Here is a 19864-nt window from a genome sequence, read left to right on the forward strand (position 1 = left end):
TTTTCAGCAACCTAAGGGGTGACACATATTTGCTGTTGTTGTTTTGACGACTGGACGCTAAAAATTGCATGATTGAGGTAAAAGAAATAAGATATTTTGCAGTATTTTTGTCAAATTATGTTTTCCCGCTATAAAGAAATGAGTAGTTTTGTCTGATAATTATCGCTTGTTTCTTGAAAAAGAGGTTTTCTTATGGAGGTTTTCAAACGAGTGCAGTGTGCAGTATCACTCAGCAGTGCCAGTGAGTGATGAAATGAATCTCATCAGAATTTAAGCTTACAGAATCAGAATCAGAATGTTTTATTAACAATTACCGAACATACAGTATGGTTAATACACAATACAACTATAATTACATATGAAACTACATAAACTACTAAAAATAAGAAACAAAGTTTAAAATATATGATATCATAATCATTAGCACACATATCTAATTTATATGATGTAAAACTTGTACAAAAATTAACCAGTAATATTTAACCCAGCGCTAGAATGTCACTAGACTGCTGCCCTCAGTCGTCACTACGAAGCATACACAGTACATGCGAAGTGTAGACGGCTGATTGGAATTAGTCTAGAATGTCACTATAATACTGTCACGTCTCAGCCGACCAGTAAAAAATTGTATGGTGAAAGATTTAGATCAAGTCTAATTCAGCGCTATACAAAGACTCAGACTGTTCCACTGACCTGTGTCTTCACTCATCAGTGACTATCGCCCTCACAACCAAATATTTACAAGGCATCAATTATTGAAAGCGGAGTTTACTTGCTTCATTTATAAATATACTAACAGATTTCACAATATCATAATCTGTCGTACCAATTATCATTATAAATAAATCCTGCTCGGATAAAGTTGTGAAATCAAAGGTTTCAGATAGATCAGAAAACAATTTCAAACGATATTGTTTAACAAGATTACAACGCATAATAAAATGAAATTCATCATCTATTTCATTCAAATTACAAACTTGACAAAGTCTTTCTTCAGGTGGTAAACGTGGTTTTGAATAACGCCCGTCTCAATTAAAAGTTTATGGGCACTAATACGTAACTTACACATAACAGAAGTAGAGGATCTATTTTAAAAAAGAACATAATTTTCATGTTCAAATTTTGTTTTAAATTTACAATAAGTTCTAAGCTTAGGGCTATTATTAACACATGAGAACCATTCCTTGTTGTATTCAGCCTGTAATCCTGATAAAACGACATCGGTTATTGATGATTTGCAAAGAATATTTGGTTTATTCCATATATCACTATGATGACCAATTAAATTACAAATATTTTTGATACCTTTTGACCAAGTAAAATAATTATTTACATCTAATTTACGATCTTCTAAAAGAGCCTGAATTACCAAGGAATGGTTACCGGTCATACATTCATTATTTAATTTCCACCAATACTTGATTGCTAAACATAACATAAATAATAATAGTGGATAACTTCCTAATTCCCCTCTTACTGCGTGATTGGATGCTTTTTTATGGACTCCCAGAATCAGCTTACAAAGTTTTACATGAAGCATTTCGCTCTTAAGTTTATCACATATGTTAATAAAATTACCATCTTTCAATCCTTTAAGTAAATAAGGAGACCAAACTTCACAACCATAACTTAGAATAGGTCTAACGAGACTAAAAAACAATTTAAAACTATTAGAACTAGAACAGTATAAATTATCTCTAATCTTATAAAATGCTTTGCATGATTTATCATACAAAAGATTAATAGCTGTTGTAAAAGATCCTGATGGTGTAAATATGATACCCAAGTAACAGTATTCACGACATAATTGAATATTTTGATCTCCATAATTAAAGGAGTAATTAGTCAGAAGGCGACCACTTTTATTGAAAATCATGATTTTTGTTTTAGCAATATTAACAGTAAGTTTCCATTTTTGACAATAGGTATTCAATCTATTTATGGAATTTTGTAATCCAAAAGAACTACTTGACATGATAACTAAATCATCAGCATACATTAAACAATTCAGATTTCTTGTACCAAAAGAAATTGGATCACAACTATTATCAAATATTAAAGGAAGATCATATAAAAAAATGCTAAAAAACAAAGGACTGAGAACACATCCTTGCTTAACACCCACTTTTGTAGAAAATGACTCGGTCATCTTGTTATTACATTTAACAGAGAATAAAACAGAAGAATACATATCATGAATTAATTTAACAAAATTACCTGTTACACCATTCTGCACTAGTTTGAATATAAGTGCATTACGCCAAATTGTGTCAAAAGCAGAAGCAAAATCAACAAAACATACATATAAATTATCAAGTTTAGAAATATATTTATCAATTATAGTTTTTAATACCAAAACATGATCTTGTGTACGAGATCCTTTTTTAAAACCTATTTGTTCAGATGGAATAATATCTTTTTTTTCAGCAAATAAAGACAGTCTTTTATGGAGAACTAAACAGAATAATTTACTTAAATTACTTGAAACTGCAATACCTCTATAATTTTTAGGAGTATGTTTATCACATTTTTTATGAATTACAGATAATGTACTTGTTCTCCAAGGTGTAGGGAATTTACCTGTAAGAAGAATTTTATTAAATAGTTTAGATAAAATAGGAGCGAAAACAGAAGCACCAGATTTTAACATTTCATTTCTAATACAATCTAAACCTGGCGATTTCTTGTTTTTTAAGGACAGAATAGCATTCAACACTTCAACAGTAGAAATTTCAAAATCTAATTCGGTAAAAGAGATATCATCAAAATTAGACCAAAACTTATCAATAGATGTTTCAAAAGCAAAATTATGATGAGGAACGTTATTATTCATTAGCTTGTTGAAATGAGCCCACCATTGCTGAGGAGTAATGCTACTGTCATGTATCTTTTTTTCTTTATCACATAACTCATTATATAAATTCCAAAATGCTTTAGGATCACGAGATTCCAAATTATCTAACTTAGTAAAAATACCTGTACGAAATTCACGCCTCTTTTGTTTAAGAAGTTTACTATACTTTTTTTTAAGAGAACGAAAAGTACATATCAATGAAAAACAAGATGGGTTTTTTACATCTAGATAATGAAGTAAGCTTATTATGTAAAGTTTTACAATCTTTATCATACCATTTATGTGATGCTTTTTTCTTCTTATTAGAAAGTGAATTCTGTTTACGAAGGCCAGCAGTTGTACCAATACTATTTAAAATAGTACTGAACTCGCCTACCATATCATCAACATTAACATTAGTGTCTGATATTGAATGCATATACTCAGTAAGATTAGACTTTACAATTGGGTTTTTAAGAGCATCCTGCCATAAATCAGAAGAATCAGAAGTCCACACAAATTGATTTGGTAAATCATGTAAAGACATATTATTATGATCGTTATTCTTAATATTAGAGTCTGGAATATTAACCATAATATGACACGATAATAAGCAGTGAATAGAGTAAGGTGTTAAATCATGAACTCTAACAAACTTTACCTGAGATAATAACGAAGAATGACATAACATATAGTCAATTACACTTGGTTTACCAATATGATTATAACAGGTAAAATGTCCACTCAAATCACCAAGTTTGCGACCGTTTAAAATACGAAGGCCACTACTTTTACATAACTGCAATAAAGATTTACCATGACTATCAACACAATGTAAATCCAAATTTTGCCTTGAGATAGGGATATCAAAATTGGAAGAGTCATCAAAATCCAAAAATGTGTCATCATCATGAACAATATAATCATCATCTGTTTGTGTACGAGCATTGAAGTCACCAATGACAAAACACTTACCTAAATTTGAATATTTGTTAATATCTTTTTCAATGAGCTCAAAAATATCATCCCTTTGAGAAGTGAAAGTAGAGCCTTGAGGACTAATATATACAGAGCAAATATAAATATCACACTGAGTACCAAAAAAATTCTTGTGTAATTTAACCCACATAAATTCAGAATTTGTAATTTTTAAAAAAGTAATGCCTGGTAACAAAGAATGTTTAACACCAACTGCAAGCCCCCCAAAATTACGAGGTGCTTTCTTTGATTTGGCACGAATATTTTGGATAATATGATATCCCTCTAACTCAATAGAATCAGAAGCACTACAATGAGTTTCAGATAAAAAAATATATCCAAAGTTGACAATAATTTATTGACTTCAGGTAGACTTAGCTTTGAGGTTCGTGTCCCAGAAAATCTAGAATACAAACAATCGATGTTCCAGGCACCAATATTGAGGGTGGATGAAAGTGAAGGCATTTTTAATTATGCACATGAAAGTGTATAAAGGCTCTGAATAATATTATTATAAGAAAGTGCTAGCCAACGGAGACATACATGGTTGGCAATATAAGCCAAAAAGATGTAGATCATCTTAATTAACAACAGATCTAGACCTACGTTGTCGAGAATTAAAGCCTAACATGTGCTCAATCCTATAACGAACATTACTACACAACACACTTTTACCTTCTTGAGAGACTCCATTACCATTAGGACCAATAAGGTGACTCTTCGGTAAACCATTATATAAGAAGTTGGAATTATCACAGAAAGTGACTCTAACACAATTATGAGCATAGATCGATTGTTTTATCAAAACATTAATAATCTCAATCTGAGACAAGCGTTCATAGTTATCAGTGCGCGGAATACCAAGGGATACCACCACTTTAGATTTGGGATGTTTGATGGTAAAGCGCTCAATAATGTCATCAAGTTCCTCTACATATTCACTTGGGGTATAGTCATTGGCATCATCAGCCACTTGATGGATAAGCAAACAATCAGGTCCCGACTTAATAGAATCAATTACCTGACCAGCCGTCTGGAGGCTAAATGCAGGTTTTTGGAACACCTCAGCACGCGGAACCAGTCTCTCTGCATCAATATGCTGAAGGTGATCATTACCAACAATAAGCACACTGGGTTTATTTCTTGACTGTGTTGATCTAGATGATGTGCGGGTACCTCCTGACTGTGTGCCAGAAGTGAAGTCACGGGAAGGCGAACCACTAGTGGCATTGCTTGATCCAGAAGGTCTACGACGACCCCCAACTTCACGAGGAGAAGAGCTTTGTTGTGAACGTGCTGGATTATGTGATTGCGAAGAGGGAGAGGATGTAGATATGGATGTGACAGGCACGATTACTGGGGCCTCAACCGGTAATGCAGCAGATGAGGAAACTGGCAGTGCAGCTGTATCTATAACTTGAGGGGGAGAAGCAACTGCTTTGGCATAAGATTGAGGGACTTCAGGAAGTGATTGACCATTCTGTGATGCAAAACCCTCAGGGGAACAAACCACCTGCAAACGCTTCACCTCATATGCCTCTTCTCTTGCCTTGGATAACTTGACTTCCGTAGCCTGTACAAGTTCATGTAGGGCCGAAATTTGACTATCTTTCTGAGACAAAAGATCCTCATTGCGAGACTTACTACTGTCAAAAGCATTTAGTCTGTCAGTAATATCAGCTATGGATTGCTTCCACTGGTGTTGACGATCTTTCAGGAGTTGTTCAAAGTCCGTTCTAAGTTGATGAACCTGTGCCGAAGCAGATGAGTCGGATTTCTTCTTGCTATTTACTTCAGCCTGAAGTTTAATGTTTTCAGCACGAAGCTGAATCACCTGATTTTGCAATTGTTCAGTTTTTGACTCAAAGAGAGTACGCTCAGCATGTAGAACACGCTCTACCAAATTTGTCTCAAGATGCCTAATGGCTTGCAGGCACCCAGAATGGTCTGATAGAGGTGCAGCAAGGTCAGTTTGACTGTGACCATCACATGTCCCAATCCGCGTTTGAGTCTCAGTAGATGTAGCCCTACATGTAGTTGACGTAGCCTTTGATACAGTGGAAGGTGAGACACCAGTAGCCTTAGAAGCAGTGTCAAAAGTTGTCTGCGTCTCACATGTTATCATATTTACTTGATCAAGTTGTTGTGCTTTAGCGAGCTGCGCGTCCAAGTGATTAACAATTGCAGCATCAACCGTAACGCACGAAGCACAAGAAAACTTTCTTGTGGTAGATTTAAAGGTTGATAACATATAGCTTGGAAGTAAGGTACACTTATAATGAATCCATCGACCACAAGAGCTACATTCTATCATATATAACAATGTGTCAGCTTCTTCACAGAAGCATGAAGTCGTAGACGACGAAGTAGTACTAGAAGTTGGAGATGTAGCATTAACACTGGCATCTTTATTAGCACAAGTATTAATATCAGTCATTATATCAGTGTCAGTGTCAAGGGTATCAATAGTATTTGTATCTGGCTCAAAATAAGCTAAGGTGTCATAAAAGTGTAACACACAATTATTTTTCCAGCTCTTTTCTTTTGGTCTCCAACCAGGTTTAAATTATAGTATGCACATATAATCGTTCATAATACACTAAAAGAAAGATAAGTTATAGACCATTTACTTCACAAATTTAATTTTCTAGCCCTTGCGTATGTTATATTTGACAGACACAATTTTGATGATTTTCTGCAATCAAATAAAAATTTATAAAGTATTACATAAGGTATTTTGTGGTTATTTAGGTGTAGGACCTACAGCAACTGATTGTGGAAAAAAATGTGTCCAAATATTACAATAAGGAGGATAAATTGTTATAAATAAAATATGTGTGTCTGTCAAGCCATAACATACGCAAGATGTCTGTCAAATGTAACATACAGAATAATAATTTGGCAAAAACAGTAGTTCAAGATGGGAAATTGAATAAAGATCACATGCAGTTTATAAATCACATGTTTTAAAACACTTTTATAAACTCTAAACTATCATCATAATGTGAACATCAAGTGATTTTTAATTTTTTAAACATATTGCGTATGTTACTTTTGACAGACACATACAAATCTTGCGTATGTTACTTGCGTACAAATGTTTGACAGACAACACTTAACAATGGATTGTGTCATCAAAAAAGCTTCTCCTCACAAAGTGATAGTGCCACAAAGCTAGGTGGAGCTAAATGCTATGTCATGTAGCATAATTAGCTGTATCACCCTAGTTTAGCAGGAATTACAGCACCGTCTTGCGTATGTTACTATTTGACAGACATTTCAAGAAAAATTTTAAAATTGTTATATGTTCAAAAAAGATGGCAGCCACTTACAAATTGATTATAATATGGAGAAATGAAGTTATTTACAATAGATTTACCCTTTAGTTTATGCTTCAAGTCTTTGTTTATAAAAAACTGAGGGACTTCAAAATCAATCAAAAGTTTGACAGACAATAGTAACATACATAAAGGCAAACTTTTAAATCCTTTTTTGATCTGTTAACTTATAATTCATAATGCCTCTTTCTGTTTTTTTGATTGGTTTACTGCACCATTTTGGGAAACAGGTCACATGAATTTCTATAAGGATCCATAAAAAAAAATTAAAAGCTGTTGAAAAAATTCTCTTGTCATGTTACAAATAAAAGTGTAAAAATAGGCATTTTTACAGCTATTTTTATTTTTTTATTATTTAGAGTGAAAGGATTTTACTTAAATTGTGTATGCTATGTCTTTACTACCTAAACTTGCCACTAAACTAGCAAATATTCCATTTCTATAATTATTATTTTAAAAAAAAGATGTCAAAATATATGGCTATAATATGACACCTTAGCATATTTTGAGCCATCTGCAACATTCAGGTCATGTCTATCTCTAAATTCCACTAAAGTAGTAGGCTGATTTGAATCATCTTTATCGAAGACAGAGATAGAATTAAAACCGGCATCGAGAAGAAACAACTCAGCCTCATCTAATGATTCAAAGCCTTTATGGCATGAACTAGGAAACTTATCCACACTAACTTTAGCCATCGACCACTGAAGAAAAATCCCAGTTGTCCTGCCCGTAGCCACAGCATAGTATTTATTGGACTTCGCACGTTTAGCAGGCGCAGCCATCCTTAACATCATATTATAGGTATGAGAGGCAAATTAAACCTAAAGCTGGTTTCATACTACCCTGCCGCTTGCCGCTGAGCGGCGTGGCGCACGCGCATTGCAGACAAACGGACTCAATCAAGAAAGTATGCTGGGACTGGGAGCTTTAGCTTATTTAACACGTTTGCTAGTCAGCCAAATTGGCAGCTATTACATGTAAAAATAAAACCCCCCCTAAAGTAAAGGAATGCCCATAAATATGTTGTCTATACTTCACTTGACCCAAACCAATGGTCGCATATCAATCATCATGATCATAGACATAAGTTGGGTACAATATTTCCATTACATGGTCAAAAATGACAAAAAATAAATTTTTTGATATATTGTGTATATTATATTGACAACCTCTAATAATTAACACCATATTAAACTTTAACACATAAATGTATGCTTAATATTTGAATTGAGATATTTAAATGCTTAATTATTAATAAATTAATACACAGGTGTCTATGTAAATCTCAATTTTCTAATGTGTTTTTCTCAAATCGGACCTCAATTAAAAAAAAAAGGGAAAAAAAGCGCAGTGATTTATAACGCCTAGACGTTGATCCACAAGCCTCAGCACACTTTACAGGTTTTCGCTGACCACTACAGCCCCACATCATTATTCCATAAACCATTAAACAACAATTCAGGGACTTTGGCACTGCTGCTTCAAGAGCGCATACCCTAGACATACCACAAATAACTATCGCAACCAGGATCAGCTCCCTGAGTTTCGTACGGGTTACAACAAGACAAATTAGCAGTAAGTTCCTTGTCCAGCATGTCCAGGGGAATTTCAAGCGAACTCAATTTTTCAGGAGAACAAACTAGGCACCACCAGGGTTCGAACCCACAATCTCTCGCACCATAGTAGAACGCCTTATCAATTGAGCTATTGACTGCTTAACGCCTTATCGATTGAGCCTTATCGATTGAGCTAACTTGAATTACAAAAATGACTCTAAAATTGTTATTAGGGTCAGAGATATGCATATCCATGTATGAATGGCTGCTGGTGAGTGCTGGCTAAACAGCGATGCGGATATAGTATTCATCACCGGGACTGAGAAATGCAACATTTTCTATGTTTGTACCGGGGAATTTCAGACACAGAGACTTCTACAAATTCGTCCAAAGGTAACCAAAGGGTTGGGGATCGCATTTTTAACTATCACTAACTGTTTCAAAATTGAGGTCGGCTAAAAAGTAGACCATTTCGGGGACTGTAATTGGTGTAGATGTCACATTTTGAACAGTGAGCGATAAGTGACCAATGTGGCTTGCTCAGTGTGGAATCCAATTACTACACTGCATTATCAGTGACTCAAGACAAGCAGTTCAGTATATATGATAGGAAATGAGGTACCCTAGCGGTACCCATTTTCTTATCATAAATAACGAACCGCTTGTCTTGGGTCACTGAAATTCAGTGTAGTAATTGGATTCCTTGCCCCAATAATATACATAACTTTTGTTACCAGTGTGTTATTAATTTTTGAGAAAAATGCAAAAATAGACACAAATTTATCAAGGGGTGTAGTATCCTAGTTGTAGTAATTACAAATTTCGAACGTTTGAGGACTTGTTCTCAAGTTGTAGGTACTCCCGTAAGGTGCCTCCAGGGTTTTATTTTGGCAAGTTTGCATTAGTATATATCTGGTAAAATACTCACTTTAGAAACCTGTGTTACTGATGTATGTCATCTGTTATTGCTAAACTTATTCTATGCATCAGCTTTTGTACAAAGAAATATTTAAAAAGACAATTTTTGAGCGATTTTTATGAGCAGCGAAAAGTCCACTCCACGACTATGTACTATGTGAATGGTGATGAATGCATGCTAAATCGCGGCGGCACTTACACATACATTTGTAGCTCCTTGGAACTCACAGTCAGAGCTGTGAGTTCCAATTATTGGAACTAGTAGTATCCCCTTAAGGCAAGACTAATGCTGGTTTTATACTTTCTGCCGCTTGCTGTTGAGCGGCGTTACACTCTATCATGCTGCTGGCACAAGCAAGCAGAGCAGCAGCGGCATGACTACAGGTACAGTAGGAATTCCAATTTGAATGAACGCACTTTACGCAGCTTTACTTTGCTACACAATTTTCGAAACTGTGTAGTTATTTTATGCCACAGTGATACTAGTTCACCACGTAAACTAATGGCTCAAAATTCGGACTGAGTGCTCACCATTAAGTTTACTGTCACCCGTAATTTGAAATCTGTTGACGTTTTAATGATCCCCGATTCCCGGCCAATTACATTTGTGTTAGATTTGGTTGATGACCCGGAAATATATACCGGGTCATGTCATCACGAAAAAACAGCAGCTGTCTTGCAGAAAACTTTGATTTGAAAAGGTCTATTGAACTTATTTTTTGATAAAGTTAAATCCACTAGCAGGAAACCCGCGCAAAAGCGTGGGTCCCCACTAGATGAGTAGGTGGGAGCGTTCAGTAAAACAGGTAGAATCATTGAAAAGGTAATTTTATTTATCTGAACGTGACCCTCTTTTAATAGGCCTACATTTCCTTTTTTGCTTAACTTTCTTTCTTTTTAGTTTCTTCTACATGGACCAATTTTGTTCCATTCTTTTTTTCTTTTTTTTTTTTGCTGCTAAGCTTGCAATTTTCCGTTTCCATGTTTTTTTTTATATTTATTTTTCCCGTTCCCGTTATTTTCTAAATCTGCCCTTTCCTACATTTCCCTTATCTTCATTTTTGATTTGCAGCTTAGCTTGTGATTTCCCATTTCCATGTTATCATTATTTAATTCCGTTCTCAGTTTAATAGCTTTTTTATTTATATTTCCTGATCTTATTATAGGAGTAGTTTGTGATCCTAGCGTCCTCTTTTTATGAGATTTTTCAGTAGATATTCACGAAAAAAAGCTTATTCCCAAAATTTCAGTGGATTCCGATCTTGCGTTTCCGTCTGGTATACCAGAACGAAATTCAAATTTGACGATATTTTTGCGAAACCAATTAATCTGCAAGAAATATTTGGTACCGGTACATATAAAACATTATGTAGCTGGAGGTTTCCAGTGGTATAAAAATCTCAACTTTATTTGAAAAAAGTGGGGGATGAGGCTGTGGATCATGAAATGCCCTTTTAATTTAATTATAAGCTTCTTTTTTTCTTACATTTCCTGATTAGTTTCTTTCTTTCCTTCTTTAGCCTATTTTATTCCCGTTTTCATTTTCTTACTGTGTCTAACTATAACCCACATTATACCTGTACCTTTTTGTCCTCATTTTCTTTTCTTTTTTATTTTTAGTACCGCTTCATGTTATGTTTGTACTTTTTAACAAACACACATCTTTTTCCCGTATTTTTTTGATATCCTATAGCGTGTCTACGGTTGTCCACCCGTAATATCATTATGTGGCTCTGCATAGTGCTGCGTTACCCGTGCGGTATCGCTGCGTTACGCGAGCGGTGGGGCGTTAGATTATAGATACCCCCATGCCATGCAACGCTCGTGGCTAGGTCAGCAACTGACTATTTTTCTCTGTTTACCTAGGATAGCATCCGACTACATTTTCACTGATTTTGAGGCTAATTCTTGACCGTTTTCAAGCAAATAAAGTTTACTGCCCTGCCAGTATATTCCTCGATCTCCCGTATGAATTTGGCGGCATCCAAACTGAAGGAGCATTTCTTGACTTGCTCACATAGTCAGTCAGTCAGTCAGTTAGTCACATACAGGGCATAATTTAGTGTGGGCCATTTGTATAGCAAAAACAAACATTGATGAAAATTTGTATAGCTGTTGTATTCTTTTGTATGCAAATGAAAATACAATTGCATAGCATTTTACCAAGACATGTAGTAAACTGCTTTGCGATACCAACTTAATTATGCCCTGGTCACATACAACATTTGTTACATTCCTCTATTTATAACAAGATCCCTGCTAATGAAAAGTTGTGATAGTATAATGATTGTCCATCATATGGGCTGTTCTGTTTGAAATCCACACACCCTATGAAAGACTTAAGCTTCTTTCACAAAGGGAGTATGTATTTCAAATTGAGTTATCTAAATGAGTGACTCCATTTGAAGTCCTTACGAAAATGCAAGCAATGAAAAATGTGTGCGGAAGCATGCAGCACGCGTGCGGCAGTGTGCAGCACACGTGCAGATGTGTGCAGCATGCAAGCAAGGCCTGCTGGTTGCGTGTTCATGTGTGCGAACCAGCTGTGTGCATGCAGGCACCGCACACAAATATCCACCGCGCACACAATTTGCTTGCAGAACCTGCGTGCAGACTACCAATCTGTACGCAAATTACGTGCAGACTACACTTGTGTGCGGACTGTAGGACTGCATGCAAATTGCACGCATCTTGCATGCAGCACGCATATTGCTGCATGCATGCAGGATTTCCAGAAGCAGTAAAGGTAAAATGCTGCATGCATGCAGGATTTTCAATGACTAATTCACCTTTACACAACTGACATCAAGTCACAATTTGGCAATGATCTAGAAGTGAAAATATTTAAATGTTTACAATGAATAAATAAGTTAGCCTTCGGACCAAAATTTTCTAAGTATTTAACCTTCAGACCAAGATTTTTTTGGCAGACCAAGAGGGGGGGGGGGGCAAGCAATTTTTGGCAGGCCAACAGGGGAGGGGGCAAGCATTTTTTGGCAGGTCTAGAGGGGAGGGCAAGCAAATTCTTGTTTCGATAGTTGGCATTTCAACTTTGGGCCAATGTTGGAATGCCATTCCTGTTTCGATAGTTGGCATTGCAACATTAGGCCGATGTTGGAATGTCATTCCTGTTTCGAAAGTTGATATTGCAACATTGGGCCAATGTTGGAATTCCATTCCTGTTTCAATAGTAGGCATTGCATCATTGGCCCAATGTTGGAATGCCATTTCTTTTTCGATAGTTGGCATTGCAATGGGCCAATGTTGGTATGCCATGAATCAACAGTTAATTGGCACTGCAAAAAATCAAAACAAAATTCAACATTTTTATAGTGAATGTTATCAATATTCACAGTAAATTTGATCAATATTCATAAAATGATGCACTTTGGCGGTTTAGTCATCAAAATATTGCTTATATTAACTTAAAACACTTAATCAAATGTGTATACCCCAATAGCTCAAATGGTAAAGCATCAGACTCCCATGCTGAAGGTCCCAGGTTCAAAATCAGGTAGGTTAAGTTAGATAAGTGACTTGTATAAATTTAAGCTAGGCAATTTTGGTTCATTGTGAAATGGATAGCCAGGTTATGTAAGACTAATTGTAAGGACAGTATACACTGTTAACCATTATTTTTGATTTTTTTTTTCATGATTTCGTCTCGCATATATATGGCCAGTACGTGCTGCACGCATGCAGTGCACGCTAATGGATTTGCATGCTGCATGCAAACTGCACACGCTCATGACCTGCACGCATGCAGCAAGCATCTGCACGCTTCCCTGCATGCGTGCCTCGTTCAAATATACGCATCCGCGACGCTACCAACTGCGCGTGCTGCATGCGGTGCGGCACGCAGCGTGCTGCTTGCATGCTGCATGCGTTCAAAAACTGCGTGCCATTTTCGTAAGTATATATATACACCCCCTGTGTAAAATATGAAGGTCATGCCTTCCATAAGGGCTGTTTGTATTTTAACTGGAATAGCCCATTTGAAAGATGAAGGTCATGTCTTCCATAGGGAGTATGTATTTGAACTGGAGTAGCCCATTTGTTTAATTTTACAGACACTAGTTATCACAGGACTGCAAGTACAATCCATCTGGGGTAACTGGTAGCAACCATGGCAAGCGATCCCATGGAGGATGATTTACTGCCCAGTATACGGCAGCTCATCGCTAGCGTCACTCCAATAATAAGGGCATCTGGGTCACTACCGACAGCTGAAGAGATGTTGATGCGTCTGGAGGAAACCGATGAGAACTTTCACAGGTGAGATGAAAATTGCCTAATCTATAAAAAAATCCACATGCCTTCTGTGGAGGATTTTGGCATGGCTCGAAAAAGTGGGGAATGTGGGAAGCTCATTCCCAGGAAATATAATGTTGGTGTTTGGAGGAAATTGTGGTATTTGGAGGAAATTTGTGGTATTTGGAGGAAATTGTGTCTTTTTGTATAAAAACATGCTATAAGTTGTGTAGATTTGCGTGCTGTCTCGATTATTTACCATCTCTGGATAATGTAACAATAAATAATTACATAATGCCCTATGAAAAAAAAATACGAAAAGTCCTGTACCCCCCCCCCCCCTTATTTTCTTCAATGCCAAAAACCCATTCCTCTTCATCCACAAATCGGCGCCACTAATTACACCCACCACAGTCAACCATGCAGCAATATAGAAATATACTCGTATTATAAGTGAACGCGAAAGTCCATTGAGCGCTGATTCCGAGACTGGTCCAATCTGTTAGAGATCTCCCTTCCAAATATTCGTTCAACGAAGCACGTTGTTCCGATGTCACTTACGAAAGCCCGCCCCAGTTTCAATTCAAATATGGTAGCACAAAGCTATGCCGCGTGATGTGGCCTTAAGATCGGATGGGACACTTGTCAACAACTGAGAGGTATTGAGCTCAAGTGGCACGCGTCTGATAGACCCATGGTGCAGCGCAATAATAAAAGGCAACCACTCGACTCGGACTTAGGCCTATTGTCCATATTGCGTATATTATCGCGTGCGGTTTGCAAATGTTTGCACATTATTTAGCTAGGAAGCCTTTTCAAATATCCCCACGCTGCCAAGCTGCGTTGATTGGTCGGATACAATATCGTTGTTTTAGTAAACACACAAGCGTTAATGTAGTGAAAACATGGATGTGGTATATAGAAAGATTGCGTGACTCCAAATCCGTAAAAGTGAACTCCCAGCATTTTGTGGGAACTTGAAGGCAAATTGCTTACAGACTGGGAGGGTCCATGTATTGGGTTGATTTTTAATGCTATGTAATCTACATTACCAGTCGTTCTCCATGGACCCGAGGGAGGGTCTATAAGTTGTGGGAAATTTAGCTTGCTTCCCGGGAAATTTAAATTTTTTTGAGCCCTGGATTTTGGAAACATCTACCACAGAGGGAGTATGTTGTTCAAATGGAATAATGAGAACTTTCACGGTGAGATGAGAATGGGCTTAAATCTATTTAAAATCCACAGTCCCTTTGTGAAGGATTTTGAAATATCTACTGCAGAGGGAGTATGTTTTTCAAATGGAATTATGAGAACTTTCACGGTGAGGTGAGAATTGACTAATATATTTACAGTCCACACGGCCCTCTGTGGAAGATTTTGGAAATATCTACCACAGAGGGAGTATGTTTTTCAAATGGAATGATGAGAACTTTCACAGATGAGCGGTGGCCGCCAGGATTTTTTTTCGGGGCATGGGAGGAAAAGTGAATTTCAGGGGGTAAAATCAACAAATTTTGCGTAAAATTGCTGCAAAAAGTGGAAATTTTCGTAATTTACTAGGGGGGGGGAAGAAAGGTTGCCAGAATGAATTTTTATTCATGTAAATATTTTTGACATAATCTGATCTGAATAAGAACAAAGTTGGCAATAATGAAATTAAGATACAGGCAAAAATAAGGAGCCTAAAACAATAAAAATATAAGAATGTGGATAAGTTAATGACTTTGCAACCAAATGTACAGGGGATATGGGGATCTCAGGGTATTGAAGATATGGATTTTTTTTCCCAAAACACCAAAAAAATTAGGTCTTTTTGAGAAAAAATCCATATCTTCAATATGAAAGGTCAAAATTTCAATTGATCGTCGGCTTTTCCTCCCAGCTACATACACTTTAAGAATATATCATTAGATTTATAAAATTTACTTTGAGGACTATTATATCAAAAATTTGAAAAATATCACATTTTAATAATATGTCATAAACTGTGTATTATATCGTGATTTTCAAAAAATTAAAATTATTTGATATCAGAAAGACATGCTTCGTATTCAGAATGCAATTCGATCGTCTGTGATGCTCTCATGTCCAATAAAAATACTGTCGAAACGCCATAAACTCTCAATTCCAGATCCCTTAATGCTCAACCAATTTCAACAAATGAGGTCTTAAATCAGAGCTAAAGAGTACAGGTATTGCCTGCTTGTTTAATTTTGACATATTTGTCTTTATATTTAGGACATACAGGGGTGAACATAACTGTTAGAAAGTTAGAAATGGTAATAAGTTATAAATCAATTGTCAAAATTTACAACTTTGGTCTGAGTGGATCAGGTGATTGCAGAACTTTACATTTAATCAAATTTCCCCCAAAAAATATAAGGCTATTTAAGTTGAAATCCACACACCCAGTATGGAAGACATGATCTTAATCTTATCACAGGAGTGTGAATTTGAAATGGGGGTGCCTGAATGTCTGACTCCATTTGAAATCTACACTCCCTTTGTGGAAGATTAAGGTTATGTCTACTGTAGGGGTGTATGGATTTCAACTTGAATAGCCCCTTGTTGCTTTTTTTTGCTTATTTGTCCAGATATGAGTTGGTGAAGTACATCAGAACACGGATAGAAGATGCATTGGCTCCACTTATTGAAGAAGAGATAGAGAAACAGGTCAATGAAGGGGGCAGTAAATCTGGCGGGAATGAGGCACTGGTCAGGACTATCACAGACCATGTCATCAATGACCAAGCGTAAGTATATGTGTGTGGGGAGGGTGTGTGTGGGGTGTCCCACTTATTGAAGAAGCGATAGAGAAACGGGACGATGCTGGGGGCAGTAAATCTGGCGGGAATGAGGCACTGGTCAGGACTATCACTGACCACGTCATCAATGACCAGGCGTAAGTATATGTGTGTGGGGAGGGTGTGTGTGGGGTGTCCCACTTATTGAAGAAGCGATAGAGAAACGGGTCGATGAAGGGGGCAGTAAATCTGGCGGGAATGAGGCACTGGTCAGGACTATCACTGACCACGTCATCAATGACCAGGCGTAAGTATATGTGTGTGCGGAGGTGTTTGGGTACAAATGTATGTGCAAGTTTCAGCTTTTGACATTTGGACAGACCAGTTCCATACATTTGATGTATAGTGTGTGGGGGAATATCCCACTTATTGAAGAAGAGATAGAGAAACAAGTAGTAAGTCCCAGAGGATGTTTAAAGACATTCCCACAACCCAATGGGTTTCTGACCTTGTATGTCTGGCTTTTGTACATATTATGTGGTACAGTTGATCATACCTTGCATTGGGATTGTGTGCAAATATCTGGTGTTTTCATCCTATTATTTAACATTCAAAACATCGAGACTTATGAATAAAATTAATGCAGTGGGACAATATGAATGTTTCCTGTAAGAAAATCAAATATCAGTCATAAGTCTCAACTATTAGCTCGTTGGCTGCAGTTTTAAAATTACCATTTTGTGTGTGTGGCAATGGGGACTTTGCCTTTAAAATTAGGTTATATTGATCAAATTTCCCAATCATAGTGCATTGTAGGAATGCCTTTAAGCCTCCTCTGAGTAAGTCCTGTACGTTGCCATTTTTATATCTTTTAATCCCTCAATTCTATGATCCTGTACCCTTAACCAAAACCCCGTACCCGTAACTTGTCCACTGAAAAGGTCAATTTTAAGATCTAAATCTGTCATGTATATAGGGTACGTATACAAGGATGTGCCACTCTAACGAGTCACTTTTTGTAAGAAAAATCTCTGAAGATGGATCCTGATTTGAGAAAAATTTGTCAAAACTGTCAAATCAGCCATTTTTGTAGGTAAAAAAAAATCAAGCTTGGGTCCTGATATGAGAAAGAAAATCCCTTAACTTGGGTCCCGATTTATGAAATATTTGTCAAAAACTGTAAAATCAGCGTTTATTTAGGTAAGAAAATACCTAGAATATGGTTAAGGGTTTCAGAGTTCCAGCGGCACACCCCTGTCAAAGTGTAATTTGAGTACCATACCAATGACCCCCCCATGAGATAGAAGTGAAATTTTTCCAGGGGGTGTGAATTTGAAATAGAATAGCCTTATTTATTTTGTTATTTCCTTGAATTTAATGCAGATGCATAGATCTGATGCAGACTCTTAAACATAACACCAAGGATGCAGTGGAGAGACTGGTACAAGTATTTGATGAGGAACATAGCTCAGTGCGTGACGGATACTACCAGGATAAAGTGGTGTCTGGTCCCGATGACAAGCGCAGAAGTTTCTCCTTTAGTGATGATAGCTCATCTTTAGACTCGTCATTTAACCAGGTATTGGGCTATTCCAATTGAAATCCATACACCCCCTATGGAAGACATGACCTTCATCTTCCACACAGGGAGTGTGAATTTCAAATGGGGTAACCGATGACAAGCGGAAGAGTGTCTCCTTTAGACTCATCCTTTAACCAGGTAATGCGCTATTCCAATTGAAATCTATACACCCTCAATGGAAGACATGACCTTCATCTTCCACACAGGGAGTATGTATTCCAATTGGAATTGGAAGTTGACAAGCGGAGGAGTTTCTCCTTCATTGATGATAGCTCATCTTTAGACTCGTCATTTAACCAGGTAAAGTTAATGGCTTCTTCCAGTTGAAATCCATACACCCTTTATGGACATTGACATGACCTTTTTAAAATCTTCTACATGAAGAGTGTGAGTTTCAAATGAAGTACCTGCATGGATCAATCCATTTGAAATCTACACACCCTAGGTGGGTGATTATGGTCATGTCTTCCAGGGTGTGTGTGAATTTAAACTGAAATAGCTCATGACAAGGAGAGGACTTTCCTGGACACCTAAGTTTTAGATGCTAAAGTTTTTTGTTTATAATTGGTGACCATTATTTAACGTATATATCCCAACGTACACTTGCATGAATTCACATATAAGCACACACCAGTCACACATTATGCAACACACAACTAGTGGAAGTGCTGCATGATGTTATGAGTTTTATCTTTTCACCAATAAGCCAAACAAACTATAGCGCTATTCTAGTTAAAATCCATACATCCCCTATGGAAGACATGAACTTAATCTCCAACACAGGGGGTGTAGATTTTAAACAGAGTCACCCTTCAGGTAACCCCATCTAAAATTCACACTCCTCTGTGGAAGATTAAGGTCATGTCTTCAATAAGGGGTGTATGGAATTCAGCTGGAATAGTCCAGCACATCAGCATTTTCTTCAATTAATTATTCATGAGGGCCGCCATGTTTTTTTTTTTTTCAATTTGAGCTTGATAGCAATAATCGTTTTTTAAGTCTCCTGTGGCAGCAACATTTTTCTTCAATGGCAAGGCCCATGATCCAATATGTCAGCCATATAGATTAAAGAGATACAGACCAACAGGCAAAGTTCATGTGCTTGTATGCTGAGAATTCTTGCATATTCATGAGTGTTCGATCGTGCATGTCTAACAAGTGTTCGATCGTGCATGTCTAACAAATCATGCCAGTGTTGTGTGCCTTCGCGTTGTGTGTTTTCTCATTTACGCGAAAGACCATGCCGCGGTATGTGTGTGGCATAAGTTTCATATGTTGCACTCCTTGGAATGATTAGCCCTTATTTGATGCTAGGACTTTACCAGTTGGTGAATGGTGTATTATATTATTATCTATGGTGTCTGTGCAGTAAAGGGGCTGTTCCAATTACACCTCCTATGGAAGACATGACCTTAATCTCCTGCACAGGGAGTGTAGATTTCAAATAGTCACCCATTCAGGTAACTTCATTTGAAATTCACACTGCCTGTGTAGAAAGCTAAGGGCATCATACATGTCTTCCATAGGGACATATAGAGTTTGACTAGAGTATAGGCTTTCCACAGTTTGAAAATAAATTTCCCAGAAAATCACGACCAGTAAAGTAAAGAAGTTTGACCATTTTGATCCATCTTTAAAAGACTTTTGTCTTCTTTCGTTCT

General features: G+C 36.9%; 1 protein-coding gene across 1 annotated transcript in view; it reads left to right on the forward strand.

The window, feature by feature from the left end:
• Position 1: 1 nt before the first annotated feature.
• The window catches only part of LOC140139307 (uncharacterized), a 108207-nt gene continuing 88344 nt past the window's right edge, over positions 2–19864 (forward strand). Inside the window, exons 1-4 of the mRNA XM_072161087.1 lie at positions 2–77; positions 13697–13901; positions 16472–16630; positions 18005–18200. Of these exons, the coding sequence (XP_072017188.1) occupies positions 13753–13901; positions 16472–16630; positions 18005–18200 (504 nt within the window). The 5' untranslated portion in view covers positions 2–77; positions 13697–13752. The remainder of the gene's footprint in view (positions 78–13696; positions 13902–16471; positions 16631–18004; positions 18201–19864) is intronic.

The sequence above is a fragment of the Amphiura filiformis genome, chromosome 18 (assembly GCF_039555335.1).
Source record: "Amphiura filiformis chromosome 18, Afil_fr2py, whole genome shotgun sequence".
Lineage (NCBI taxonomy): Eukaryota > Metazoa > Echinodermata > Ophiuroidea > Amphilepidida > Amphiuridae > Amphiura > Amphiura filiformis.